Here is a 15,031-nt window from a genome sequence, read left to right as displayed (position 1 = left end):
TTATAAACTAAATGTATATAAAATTATGAAACTAAATTTAATTTAAATTTAATCGATATAATAGGTTAATATTTTAATTTGTAATTATATATAATTATTGACAAAGTAACTTCTTTAAACTTATATTTAAATTAAATTTCTAAGATAATGCATAGAAATAATCTTATTTAGCTTTTTAAAATTAAATTAATATTTATTTTTAACTTATTTTTATAAAAAAAATTTATATATACATATGAGAGAGGATTGGGATGGAACTTAGGGGAGGGAATGACGTATTAATTGGTTGAAAAAACTAAATAACTTTTTCTCTTCTATTTTTTATTTTCCTCACGCTCTTTCATTTTTTCAACTTCAAATCATTCTCTTTCATCATCGTATATAGTATATAATATATATATATATATATATATATATATATATATATATATATAATATATATTTTCAATATTTCATTTTATAAAAGTCTTAATATTTGTTAATATATATATATATATTTATATTTATTACATTATTTTATGAATTTAATTAAAATATAAGTTTAAAAAATAATACAACAAAAATTCTAAATAAATATTTGATAACAATTTATCTCCATTAATTAATAAAAAAAATAGTCTTGACAATATCAAATCCTCATTAAACATATTTTAATAATGTAAATAAAAAAAAATCTAGTTTTCTATATTTTTAAAATTTATTTGACTTAAAAAATATAATAGTGCATACTAAATTATAAAGGTTAAAAAATAATAAATATTTTATCTTAATATATATATATATATATATATTATTTTATAAAAGTAATTAGTAATAAATTAGTCTATTATTTTATTATTTAAGAGTAATGATAGGGAACGTGAATATGGGACCGAAAGTCCGCCAAAAATAAAATATTCCCATAAAACACCGAATATTCTCCCTCCTCTTAATAATTAATTTATTTCTCCTCTTATTAATTAATTTCTCTTTGTCTCTACAAATTAATTAATTTATCATTAATTATAAGAGAGAAAAATATTAATAAAATTTAATATTATTTTTAGAATTATTTATAAACTAAATTAAGTTAGTAGAATATAAAACTATATATAAATATGAAGTCTCACTATAATATTTTATTATTTCGTTTTTTCATTGTTAATTCATGTAAGGTATGTTTATTGAACTAATAAAATAATATTTTACGAGTATATATATTTTAATTAACTTATCTAATATTCTCTTTTGAACTTATCTCAATTAATAATTTTTTTTTATGATTTATAATAATATAAGACTTTTAAATGTGGATCTATATAACGCAGTTAAACATAAGATTTTAATTGAGGTATAAAAAACAAAAAACCACATTAGAGATAAGACTTTAACTACGGTATAAAGAACCGCAGTTAAATATAAGGCTTTTAACTACGGTTTTTATATACCACAGTTAAATGTAAGACTTTTAAAGGCGGTTTTATATACCGTAGTTAAATATAAGACTTTTAAAGGCGGTTTTATATACCACAGTTAAAAACAAGGTATTAACTACGGTTTTAAATACCGCCGTAAAATTTCGCCGTTAAAAACACATTTTTTACTAGTGTATAAAGTTAACTTTAAAATTTCAGAGAATTGATCGTTATATTTACATATTTACATATTTACAGTAATTAAAATTAATTATAATTGAAACATATGGTTTCAGTTTTAAAATAATTAACTATAATATATATTTCTTAAATTAATTAAGCGTCAATAATTAATTAAAGGTGGTATGATGATTACTAAATAAGGAGAGATGATCTATTTATTTATACATTGTTTTATATACTATATTTTATTATGGTATTAAGATAAATTTTAAAATGTGTGTATATATTTATTTGTTACAAAGTGGAGTCAAAGAAAATAAATAGATTCAAGGAAAAAGAATGTTGTAATAGTGGTAAAGTTGGAGACTAAGAAGTTGAAGAGTTGTTTAGCTTGGATTCGAAGAGCCAAAAAGATAATTATGCGACATTAATAGAGATGACCTATTTGGTTCTAGATCTCGATAATAAGATCTTGTTTGATTTGGCCTTACAAGATCTTGTTTGATTTGGCCTTACAAGTAAAAATATTAATTGATTTGAGAAATGATGTCGCATATGTGCCCACATCATCGGATGCAAACGTCCAACCAAAAATAAATGTTCAAGCGGCTTAAGCCAACGACGCTTAAAACATGATGATTTCTTTTATATAAATCATTCATGTGACATGATGATGAATATTTATTTGATTAAATATTATAATTTCTTTTATAGAAATAATATGTTGAAATGAATATTTTAATTGATTCAACATTATAGTTTCTTATATAGAGATTATGTGAAGATTGATTTATATATGAATAAACATTTTAATCTCTTATATAGAAATTATATATGAATGATTTATTCAATTAAATGTTCACAATAATAGTTATCTTATTAATTTAATGATAAATATAACAAAATAATTGTGTGGTAATCTTCTGATTAAAAAAAACTTTGGATTTAATTCCATAGATGCGTGTTTTAAAAAGTACCAACACGAATGTGGGAGGGGAATTTTTTTTATTGATAATAACACAAAGTATTATTGTGTATATTATGATAAATAAAATGATGATCTATTGTTAGAGAAATATATTCTCTACAAAAAAATAAAATTGCGCAACTTAACATAACAATAAAATGTCTTGTTTAAATTTGCTTAGTTGGTGCTCAATTTGATTTTATGATGGTTTAAAATAAAGAGACGCGTTTTTCTTTAATATTATTTTCATACAAATCTGAAGAACAAATATCTTCAAAATATATTTTATGAAATTAATTAATAAAGAAAACTTTGCTTGTAAAGTTTTGTATGACTTATAACAATATTTACAATAATGGTATGAAAATTTTGATCATACTTTTGTTTTTAACTAAAAAATTAATAAATATGATAATTGTGTATATCAAAAAGACAATGAAAGTGGTTATTTCATTATGTGTCTTTAAACGATATTTTTATCGTTAAAAATTACGATAAAAATGATTCGATGTGAGTTGCACTAAATAAGGCATCATGTTGTTATCAAATGATAAAGTGATATGAAAGACTTTACATCTACAAGTGAATATGTTTACACTTGAAAGTGAAACTATATGGGTGGAAATCTTCTAACAAAAAATATATTTTTTGTGAAATATGTAATCATTTACACGAAGGCACAATAGTTCAAAGACATTTTGTCTACTAGTTAATCAAGTAAACAATATTTTCACAAAAGAATGGTTAAATGATAAGTATATATGAATGACTATGGTTATTAGAAGATATTCCAAGATTGTATAAAAGGAAATTTCTAATTATTGTGATATGAAATTAGACAAACTTAGAGTAAATGACAAATCTAGACATACACGTCATATACATAATGCCATTAGACTGTACTCTATAATAGAGTTATCACATTTGACTATATTAGTCAAGGATAATATTGTGATCCACTAAACAAACTATTTAATAGAGAGTTAGTTTGAAAGTCTTTTAAAGACATGAGCCTATTATAAGTTGGTATAAATAAAAACCCAACCTATGCAGATTGGACATCCTAAGAACTAGGTTCAATGAGACAACCTATTGTACTAACTTGAAAAGTTATTGTTTAAGATTAATCCTATAACGAAACAATATATATTTTGACGAGGATGAGCATATCGCTTTTAATGATTCTTTGTGAGCAAAGAGAACATTTATGTGAAGGAGAAGTGGGGTCGTTTCAAAGGAATTGCACGGCTCAATTCTAGACCCTCTCACAGAACTAGGCGCGTGTTCCATGGAAAAAAACGGACACAACCATGAGAGTTTGACATGTATCAAGAAGAATTCTATGTGAAAGTGTGTAATCGTTTACAAAAATGGTAGAATAGTTCAAGGACATCGAGTTTACTAATCAGCTAGTAAAGTTATATACTTTCATAATGGAATGTTCAAAGGATTACACATACCTATCTTATGTAAGATTCAACTATTGAACCTTTCAACGAGTTAATCTTTCAATTTCATTAATGTAGAGATTGTTGGAATTTTAAATAATTCCATTAATTAAATGGAAATATAAATTTGGATAAATAAATTAAATGTAATTTAATTCAAATAAATATAAATTCATACCAAATTTAAATGTGAATTTTTTGTGAAATTTAATTTCAGTGGATAAGATCGAATGCAAATGGATATGATCGAATGTTAAGAGTCTTGAAATGTCAAGAGTCTCGGAATGGCAGTCGTTAAATTGATAAATGATTTTACTGTGATGGTTTAATTTCCAGTTATAAATATCACCTCATGTTGGACTCTTCATATGTCTCATATATCTCTTTTTTACTCTCTAGAATTCAAAAAAAAAATTATTTTCTTGAATGTTCTTCGAGTTCTTCACTCATTTGAGTGTTCTTCGAGTTTCTCACTCAATCGAGGGTTCTTTGAGTTCTCGACTCGTCGTATTTCCGTTGAAACCCGGTGATTGATTCAGGTACTTTGGCAAGTTTGTTGCGTAGTGATTCTGGTACTGAATCACTACTAGATTTGTTATACCCTAGAAGACAGTCATCTGTGATAAGCTTCAGTACAAGGGGAGACGGTGGAACTGATTTAAGGAAAATGTGTTAAGCACATGCCTCAATCAACATTGTATTATGGTGATTTTGTTCTTTGTATATTATAATTTATTTTATTTATTTGTAACAAAATATATATATATATATATATATATATATATATATATTTCTACTATTTTCAAGATAAGATTTCTAACCCATTGAAAATAAATGATATAGGTACTTCCTCTACATGCAGGTAAGTATTCATTTTCAAATATATTGAAAATATATTTTTATTTAATCTGTTTGATTATAATCTCAATATTAATGAACAAATAAGTATAAATAAAGATAATTTATTAATAATAAAAATATGTTTAATAATTTGAAAAAGTTAGAAACACTTAATATTATTTAAGTATGGATCTTCTAGAAATATAACTTATATAGAAAATGTTGAACTAATGAACTAAAACTTAAAATATTATAATATATATAAACATATATAAATTATTTTAAATATTCTTTAATTACAGTTCTAAATTTGTAAAAAAGAATAAAATGGAGTGTGTTTTCGAAAAGTATGTGTTATTTGCATGAACTAAAGAAAATGTTAAAGGTGATTCTCGAGAAAAGGATTGAAAATTTATATTTCACAAAGTAGTCTTTTTTCAAACCGTGAAAATTATATATGTTGTTAACAATTCTTTTAATAGTGTTGTTGATTATGTTTTGATTCATAAATGGTTAGGACACCCTCCTTATGATATTATCAAATTTACATTTTCAGATTATTTGAATGAAAATTTTAATATAATATTTATACATTTATAAAAATACAAATATTTCCATTTACAATAAGTGGATAAAAAACCAAGTTTTTTTTTAAATTTATTCATGTTGATCTATGGGACATATAGAGAAGAGTATTTTAAACACATCATCCATTCTTATGATTGTTAATGTCATTTTTCAAATTGTTGGTGTAGAAAATTTTTGAGATCGCGAATTCCATTTGTGTCATCACCAATAATTATCATTTCATCCACATAAAGTAAAGTAAGGTACAACCTTGATCTATTTTGCACAAAAACAATGCATGATCATAAGAGCTGGATTTGAAACTAATATTACCAATGATGTAGCTAAATTTGGCGAACCACTCCCTAGGAGCTTGTTTGAGACCATAAAGAGCTTTGCGGAGTCTACAAACTTTATTTGGAGGATAATCATACCCAGGTAGAGGTTGCATATACACTTGTTTTGTTAGTTCACCATTAATGTATTTTTGACATCCATTTGAAATAGTTGTCATCTTTTGCTAGCAGCTACTACAATGAGGTTACGAACCGAGGTCAATTGAGTGACAGAAGCAAACATTTCCTTATAATCAATACCATATTCTTGAGTATATCCCTTAACAACAGGCGAGCTTTATATCGTTCAACTGAACCATCTGTTCGTGTCTTAATTTTAAAACCCCATTTACAACCAACGATTGACTTATGTGAATGTAAATCAACCAAGTCCCAAGTTTTTCTCTTGGTAAGTGCTTGTAATTTTTTCTATCATTGCTTGTTGCCACAAAGGGTTAGAGTTGGCCTCGCGAAAAGTTTGAGGTTCATAGAGAGAGACAATAGATGAGTACACATGAAAGTTACAAAGACGAACAGAAGGTTGACTTACACGATTGGTACGACGAGGAGGTGGTGGTGGTGGTGGAAAATAAGAAGATTCTTGAATGATATGATCAGATGAGGTATGTGCGGGATTTTGAGATGGAGAAGATGTCGATGTAGGAAATGCAGATGGAGTTGAGTTGCATGAGTTGTTAAATGGTCCTACACAAGAAATGTCAAGAAATATAGGTATGGTAGGATCACAAAAAAATTGAGTAGGAGGTTCATTGACTCTAAATTTAGATAGAGTTGAAACATCTTATGTTCTCAAAATGATACATGACGAGAGATACGAAGACGTTGAGACAATGGATCCCAACACATGTATTCTTTGTGTTCGATTCCATAACCTAAGAAACAATATAATCGAATTTGAGGTTTTAATTTAGTGTATTCATGAGGTTGTAATAAAACAAAACAAACACATCCAAAAACTTTGAGAGTTTGATAATTCAGAACTCGATTAAAAAGACAGTCAAAAGGAGAGATGTTACATATGAAAAGAGAAGGAATACAATTGATAGTATAATTAGTAGTGAAAGTTGTTTCTCCTCAAAAGTTATCGGGACAAGAAGACGAGATGAGAAGGGCTCGAACAACATTAAGAATGTGTCTATGTTTTCGTTTTGCCAGACCATTTTGTTAAAAAGTTTTAAGACAGTATCTTTGAATAATTGTGCCTTCTTGTGCTACAGATTTTATGAATTTTGTGTCTTTGTATTCCATGGCATTATCAATGCGCAAGATTTTAATTTTGGAGGAAATTGAGTTTGAATCATATTAGCAAGTCGAATGTAAATTGAGGATAATTCAGACCTATTACGCATCAAATAGATCCATGTACAACGAGAAAATCGTTAATAAATATCACATAATATTTTAAACTACCCATAGTATTATGTTGTGTAGGACCCCAAATATTTAAAGTGAATCATATAAAAAGGTGCTAAGGAATTAGAATCATTAGGAAAAAAAATGTAAAGTGTGTCCTTTAGAAAACTCACAAAAAATACAATCAAAAGTTTTAGTCTTAATAGGGCCTAAAGAACCACTAGAAATTAAAGAACTCAAACGATATGTAGAAGGGTGACCTAATCGAGAGGCCAAATTTGAGAAGTGATAGCTCTAACAAAATTTTGTGATGGAAGAGATAAAGAAGTGAGCTCAAACAATCGTCCAACCTTACATCTTATTCCAATGATTTTATTTGTTCGTGGATCTTGCACAACACAACCAAACCATTACTCGAAAAAAGTTATGTTAAAACCGAGATCACATAGTTATCCAACATAAATAAGATTTAACGAAAGTTTTGGAACAAAAAATGTTTCAAGTAAGGACAATATAGAAGTTTGAGTGGTACCAATAGTTTGAACATTCAAAGTAGTATTATCAGCAGTATGAACAACATAAGGAATAATAAGCTTTATTGTGGATGTGAGAAAAGAGGATTCAGAAGTCATATGATTACAACATTCTGAATCAAAAAATATTGAGGTAGAATTACCTGGTGTGGTAGATAACACTTAAGAAGATAAGATTGGAGAAGATGTAGTACCATGATTTGATTGAAGTTTTTGTAAAAATGATTGAATGTCTTTAAAAGAAAATTTGGGGAAAGTGTTCTCTAATGAAATACTTGTGACATCAGCAATGATAAAGAATGCAAATTTGGAAGACTTATCCATTAAAATTGAATTAATATGAACATCAATATTCAGAAATAAATACACAAACCTTAAACGGCTATAAAACCTAGAGCCTAAACTCTAATACCATGTTAGTTAATGAGAGAAAGAAGATTGTATTAGAATAATATTGTGTATCCTTATTTAATATAATAAAGGTATTTATACTTGAGTTACATTAATAATATAAAAAATATATAATAATATATCAATATAATATATTATATATGTACTAATACACACAAATATAAGATAAAAAAACTACAATATCATAGTCGAGACAAAAATCTACAATAATTCAAGTTGTTCGGTTAATATTAATAGTGTATGTTTCCCAAAATTGAACCTTGAAGAAAGAAATTTGACTAGTAAGCGACATAAAAAAAGTGCATTCAATCTATTATATAAAAATGATTGTTTTTACCAAGTAGATCTATGAATAGCTCATTTCTCCTTGATACTTATGTTTTCGAAAGCACCCAAGACCGAATCTTAGCCAAGAATCCTATATATCGGTCAAGTCTTATATAAGACCATATTCAAAATTGCCTAGGATTTTGGGCACTATGAACGTGCGATAAAAAACCCTATTGGTTAGACTATTCATTTGATTTGAAAAATCCGATTCTTTCTCTTATGTTTGGACCTAACGAGGAAATAGATTGTCGACGATTTTGTTGATTTGAAGAATCACCCGATGTGAATTTCCTTTTATAGTTTCCATTCAATATAAATGTCAATATAAAGAATTATGGGTGAGAATTAAATTACAAGATCTTAATATATATAAGGAATGATGTTCAATTTTAAAATTAACTTAAAAAATGTATTTTAAACTTGTTTTAATAGGGGAGCTAAATAAGACAAAAAATACTTTGAAAGAATAATATGATAATATGAATAAAGTTTAAGGAGAAAAAGAAGTGTTTATCTCATTGTCTTCTTATTAAAATAGGGTATAATAGAGTGTACTTCCTTCCTTCCTTCCACAAAATATTTTCAAGTCATAGTGCCAATGGCAAATCCTCCACCGCCTGCCGCCACCGATGAAACTAATCCCGTTTCTCATCCATCCTCGGCCTCTTCCGACCGACATTTACCTTTGAAATCATCTATGAATCACACTGGAAGATCTGTCCAATCAATCTCTTACAATCCTGGTCAGGAACCCTCGAACGATCAGTCAAAACCTAATGGCATCAATTCCATCACCCAACTCCGTAATGTTTTCGCATCTTTATCCGGATTCTTAATCCAGTACGATGAGTTACATGAACATCTTGATTTCATTCGCAACTTCATCGACTCCAAATTATCTCAATCTTCATTCACCCAAATTGTTTCTCCATCTAAATCGAAACCTTTTAAGAAGTTGAAATCGGTTGGCAGGTTGGCTAAACATGAAAAGGCACCGGATAGTAACAAGGGTCCTTTGCTAATCAAGGTGGAGTCTTCTTGCGATGATGATAGCCTACAGGTAACAGATAATAAACTATCGCCTTCTCTTACCGAGGTTGAGCATTTGTGCAAAACCATGTCCGGTCGTGCCTTACGCAGGTACATCGTTGCCAATCTTGAAGATATCCCGAAGCTTGTTGAGGAAATTCCAGTGGCATTGAGACTAGCGTCGAGTCCGGCAAAGATGGTGTTAGATTGCTTAGGTGGTTTTTACATTCAGAGTATCAGAGCTTTTACTGAGAACTCAAAGATGGTTCCTTCGAGACAAGCTTCAATTTTTGCACTGGAATGCTTCTTGCGAATGGAATACAATGATGATCAGATTGATTCTGATTCCAGAGCACTGGCGCATGAAGCTGCAATTACATGGAGAGATCGTCTTAATAAGGAAGGTGGTGTCTCAAAAGCTTGTGAGTTGGATGCCCGAGGATTGCTTCTGTTAATTTGTTGTTTTGGCTTACCAAAAACATTTAAAAATGATGATATTAGGGGTTTGATTAAGGCAATTAAGACTAGAGAGATGGATGATTTGCTTCGCAAGTCTGCTGTTCTTGCCAAAAGGATTCCAGGTAAATATTCGGTGTCCCACCACCATGTGATTCATTAAAATATGACAGATTCCTAACAAATAGTTAGTAGATTTCTCAAATTAGTTGATAGTTAGTAGATTCCTTAAATATTTGATAGTTAGTAGTAGGAAGAGTTATGTAACCTTCACCGGTTTTCATATTAGGTTATGTTAAGTTTAGTATTGTCGTACTCTGATTTATCTTGTATTATAATTGTTTGGCCTTCCGCCTTCGGTATCCAAGCTTATACTGTTTGCTCATAATCTCATTCTTCTATTTTTGTCGTATGTTACTATTATACTTGGAAAACTATTGGGTTCATAACAAAATGTTGTGTTAAAGATCGATTGTCTGTTTCTTCTTATGTAACTCTTTTTTGCCAATTCATATGCAACCAACAATCTCCTGTCATAATATTCATTTAGCCATCCCAAGTTTTGAAGAAATATGTTTCTCAAAATGTTCTTGAATTTGATGTCTACTTCAGTTTGGTTTTGTCCCCTTTCTACAAGACTTTCTTTGCGTTATTCTATGAATTGATTACTTTCGATGACTCATTTATATCAATACAATCAGTTTTACATATGTTTGACTGGGTAATTTTTAGTTCATGTAAAATTTCAATGCCAGATTGTTCCTGATATAGCCCCATATATCTCTTCCAGGGATAATTGAAGGATTGTTGAAGAATAGGATGGAAGTAGAGGCTATGGACTTGGCTTACAGATTTGGGATTGAGGATAGGTTTCCTCAAACCATTCTGTTATCTTTCTTGCAGGAATCCGAAATAAGATGGAAGAGCACAAAATATACAGAAAATATTTCTTTGGAAGTGCTGGTATGGTCTTCTCCTAATAAACTACTACTAGGAGCTTGTTTGATAGTAGGGTTATTTGAAAAGAAATCGTGTTTAATGAAATAGTGGATTTTTTGGCCTTGTTCGATCTTGGGTTATTTGTATAACCAGGTTATTCCCAAATGGCCTTGTTCTGTATAAGTTATTAAATTAGGTAAAAAGAAACATTAGGAATATTAACATATAACGAAATAAAATTTAAAAAAAAAAATAGAAATAGATGGCATTTTGTCTGATGTTTTGATTGATAATTGGATGATTAGTTATTTGAGATTAATCCTTTTTCGGTATATATTGTTTGGATAAAAGAATATTAGGGTAGAATATATAGTGAAAAGATATTATTTTAAAATTTGAAATTAGGGATATTTTGGTATTTAGTTGATAATATGAATGATGAGAGAATAGTGGGTTATTTGTGATAAATTCAAATAACCCAGATTAAGCAAGGCCTTGGGTATATGACTAAACTGTTATAAGAGTAAATCCGATATTTAAAATTCTTTTGGATTAAATCCAAAAATAACCTTTCATGAAAAACAAGGCCTATGATTTTTCTTTTGATTCGTGAGGTTTATTATGGTGCAGAATCAAGCAAACATAAAGCATCTATCGGACCTAAACTCTGTTGCGAAGTTGTTGGAAGATCACAACATCGATCAATCAGAAGTTCTCCCAAGTTGGGAAATAAAAGCCACAATAGCTAGTCTTGCCAAAGAGATTTCTGATACTGATAAGAAAATATCAAAAATGCCAATTATAAAAAGGAGGGCCAAAGAGAATGAACGCACAGCTTACTTAGAGAGTCAAGAGCTAAAGAGATTGCGTTTATCGGGTCCTCCTTTGTTACATCATCAGCACAATAATGTTAATGTTTCTTCGGGTCCTCCTTTGTTACATCATCAGCACAATAATGTTAATGTTTCTTCTTCTACAATATATCCTGCTGCTTTCGACAATCCTGGAATGAGAATAATGGCAATTGAAAATAAGAGCCCCCATATTTACTACAGTCCATCTGCACCATCTCATTCTGCCAATAATAATAATGTGAATTTGCTAGTTGATAGGTATTTACGAATGGGGGATCGTGAAACCCTACCTAATTATGGTGAGCCTGCGGTTTTCAGGGGGAATGTTCCTCCGTATGAAGTTCCTGGATCTCGATTGGCGAACCCTTCTCGATTGGGCTCATACCAATATGGTAATATTGGGGAAAGTGGATTGAACCACAGTGGATTTAGGGTTGAGCCGCAAAATTTGCGAAGTTTTGGTGAGACTGTACAGGTTACTACTGCTAATGGGTTGTTGTTGTCTCGAGGGGTTGCTGTTGAACCGCAAAATGTGCGTGGGCAGGGACTGCCATTTGTGGGATCTGGTTATGGCTCGTCATCATCTTCTTATTTGTACTAAAATGGCCAATCAGGTTCTTCCTTTCTCCTTTTATGGTGATTTTGTGGTGTACTTATTTCTAGGTGTTTTAATGCAAGGAGAGGAAGAGAATGTCTAAACATGAATTGTGAACGATTCATACCTTCATATTGAATATTTTGATACTTTGGATACATCTGCTTATTGTTTGTGACTTTGTTGTGAGGATGGTATTTTGGGCATTGTTTGATATGGGGTTTATTTGAATAAACAAGTTTTTATTTGAAAAACAAATACAGAATACCTTGGCCTTGTTTGATATAGATTTTTTTAAAAATGGTTTGATGAAAAACTAGATTATTTGTATATAGTATTTAAAAATGTTAGAACAAATAAAGTACAAATATTTTAGTTTTTGAATAATTTGATTGTTGATGGATAATTTGATTTAAGCAAATGGTTGATTGAAAATGATCTGAAGATTAATTGAATTGAATTGTGAGTTATTTGAAAATAATTTTATCAAACTCCTTATAAGTCATTATAGTAGTTTAAAATTTTATATTTCATTCTTATTGAAATTGATTCAATAAGAATGAATTTGAGTTAACCTGTCAAATAATAAACAGTTTGATTTGACAATATAAAATTACAACTATATCACAAGTTTTTAAAGTAATAACTTTTTGTTTTAAATAAAACATTTAAAATAAAATTTAGCCAAAACAATAATTTATCTTTTTTGAAGAATAAGATATTCAAAATTTCAAATAAACTCATTCATTAAAATTAGAAATTGGGTTGCCTTTATTTGTCATCTTTTTCTTAAAAGTGAGTGTTGACAAATACTCCATTTTTATGATCCATTGGTCAAAGTCAAAGTTTTCATCTCTTTTTGAGTAGTTTAGCGTTCACTTGATATTTAACTATAAAATATTCTTATTGCGATCTCACAGTCATTCTTATTTAATATATAACAGCTAAATGTCATTTTATAGGGTAATCAATAAAATTAAAAGACTTTTATTTTAATAAAATCATTCAATTTCCCAATACAAAAAAAATATATATATTCTTATTTTATTTTTCTAAAATTTAAATATATAAAACAATATAATAATTCAACTATTAAAACTCAAATAAATTAATTTTTATCTAGCCATATTTCTTTCAAAAAAATTCAATAAACCAACATCAAACTACAATTTTTTTTTCACAAACAAACATAGGGTCTAAATTTTTTTTTCTCAAATAATTTGTGAGGTTAATTCCAATATTTCTCTTCTAATTATTATTTTTATATTTTTTATAAAAAAAATTGTATAAATGACTTCTTACTTGTAAATATCTAAAATAAAAGAGGAATAAGAAGAAGAAAATAAATAAAAAAAAAAACATAAAATAACATTAGAATATGAAAACTAGGCCTTGGTTCACCTCTTATTCCATTATTAATGAATATATGGATCAAATTATCATCAAAAATATATATTTTTTAATGACTTTATCCCAATAACACCAATAAATAAGATTTTTCATCCAAATAAGGTACATCAATCAAGCTCTAATAAAGCAAAGAAAATAACAAATCATTTTCCATCTCAAATATTGCAATAAGAAAAGTATAAGGTAATATTATATAACTACACAATCAATATAATAAATTAAAATAGCAAATTAATACCAGAAATGTTATCCTAAAAAGAAAGCATTAAATTTCAGTTGACATGCATGTTAGTGTAGATTGCATTTGTCATACATTTGGTTTATTTCAGCGTGATGAAATGCATTTGATTTTATTTCGGTCTTCTTTTGATGGTTACAAGTCACTTTCATTTCATTGACAATAATAATTAGATGCATCAAGACTATACAAGGGCTTTTTACTTGTTAATTTTAATTGCGGGTGAAACTTTTATTAAAGTTAGTTTTGTTATTTTATTTTAAATAATTAACTTATTAGAATAATTTAAGATTCAAGTGTCTTATATATATACTAGCAAAATTTCCGTACGATACACACGGATAAGGATAAAAATAAAATAAATTAAAAAAATTATAATAATATTTATTCAATGTTCAAAATTATTAAAATAAAGAATATAACGCTCTCATTTCCACATTTTATTCACTTCGATAAAACAACTTATTTTCTCACATGTTTCATCACATATTTTTTCCGAATGAATATCATTTCGTGACTTTACACTTTCACTTTGTCAATCAAATATTTAATTCATATTTTTTTAATAATTAGCATCATAACCTCAAACTTTGGTCAATTAAATATTTGATTCATATTTTTTAACCACTTTAAATGATACCGGTCTATTATCCCTTGACAAACCACATCTCAATCACATTTGGTTAAACGTTGTACTTGTTTTGTTAGGTTGCAAGTTTGAAACCTACAAATAATATTTTTAAAATTTTTTTTAACCGTTTTAAGTTTATGGGCGGGTCAACCCACAATCCGACCCAAGTATACATTTACTCTCACATAAATATCCAAGTTAACCACAGCTCTCGACCCGGAAATCCGGACACTTTCAAAATTAAGGATCATTATATATATATATATATATATATATATATATATATATATATATATATATAGATTAGTTAGTTAAAAATTTGAACTTTTATTATTAAAATGTCTCGCGTTCATCAAATTTGGTGTTGAATCTTAAATATAAAGTGTTGTTAGCCTAGTTTGTTAAAAGGTTGTACTTGTTTTGTTAGGTTGCAAGTTCGAAACCTACAAATAATATTTTTAAATTTATTTTTAATCGTTTTAAGTTTATGGGCGGGT

At 28.1% G+C, this 15,031-nt stretch overlaps 1 protein-coding gene across 1 annotated transcript; it reads left to right on the top strand.

Annotated features, from left to right (window-relative positions):
* Positions 1-8,946: 8,946 nt before the first annotated feature.
* LOC124932522 (protein FRIGIDA) lies at positions 8,947-12,436 on the top strand. Its single transcript, XM_047473169.1, has 3 exons — positions 8,947-9,992; positions 10,658-10,830; positions 11,437-12,436. The coding sequence occupies exons 1-3, from the start codon at positions 8,981-8,983 to the stop codon at positions 12,259-12,261; spliced, it is 2,010 nt and encodes a 669-aa protein (XP_047329125.1). The 5' UTR covers positions 8,947-8,980; the 3' UTR covers positions 12,262-12,436.
* The last annotated feature ends 2,595 nt before the right edge of the window (positions 12,437-15,031 follow it).

The sequence above is a fragment of the Impatiens glandulifera genome, chromosome 3, assembly GCF_907164915.1.
Source record: "Impatiens glandulifera chromosome 3, dImpGla2.1, whole genome shotgun sequence".
Lineage (NCBI taxonomy): Eukaryota > Viridiplantae > Streptophyta > Magnoliopsida > Ericales > Balsaminaceae > Impatiens > Impatiens glandulifera.
Note: the sequence above shows the minus strand (reverse complement) of the source record. Positions and strands in the feature narration are given on the sequence as shown.

What these genes read in the sequence shown, in the direction of transcription:
- LOC124932522 (XM_047473169.1), top strand. Translation starts at nt 8,981, where the DNA reads ATGGCAAATCCTCCACCGCCTGCCGCCACCGATGAAACTAATCCCGTT. An exon ending in TCTTGCCAAAAGGATTCCAG is followed by an intron (nt 9,993 to 10,657) that starts GTAAATATTCGG and finishes TATCTCTTCCAG; the next exon opens with GGATAATTGAAGGATTGTTG. An exon ending in ATATTTCTTTGGAAGTGCTG is followed by an intron (nt 10,831 to 11,436) that starts GTATGGTCTTCT and finishes ATTATGGTGCAG; the next exon opens with AATCAAGCAAACATAAAGCA.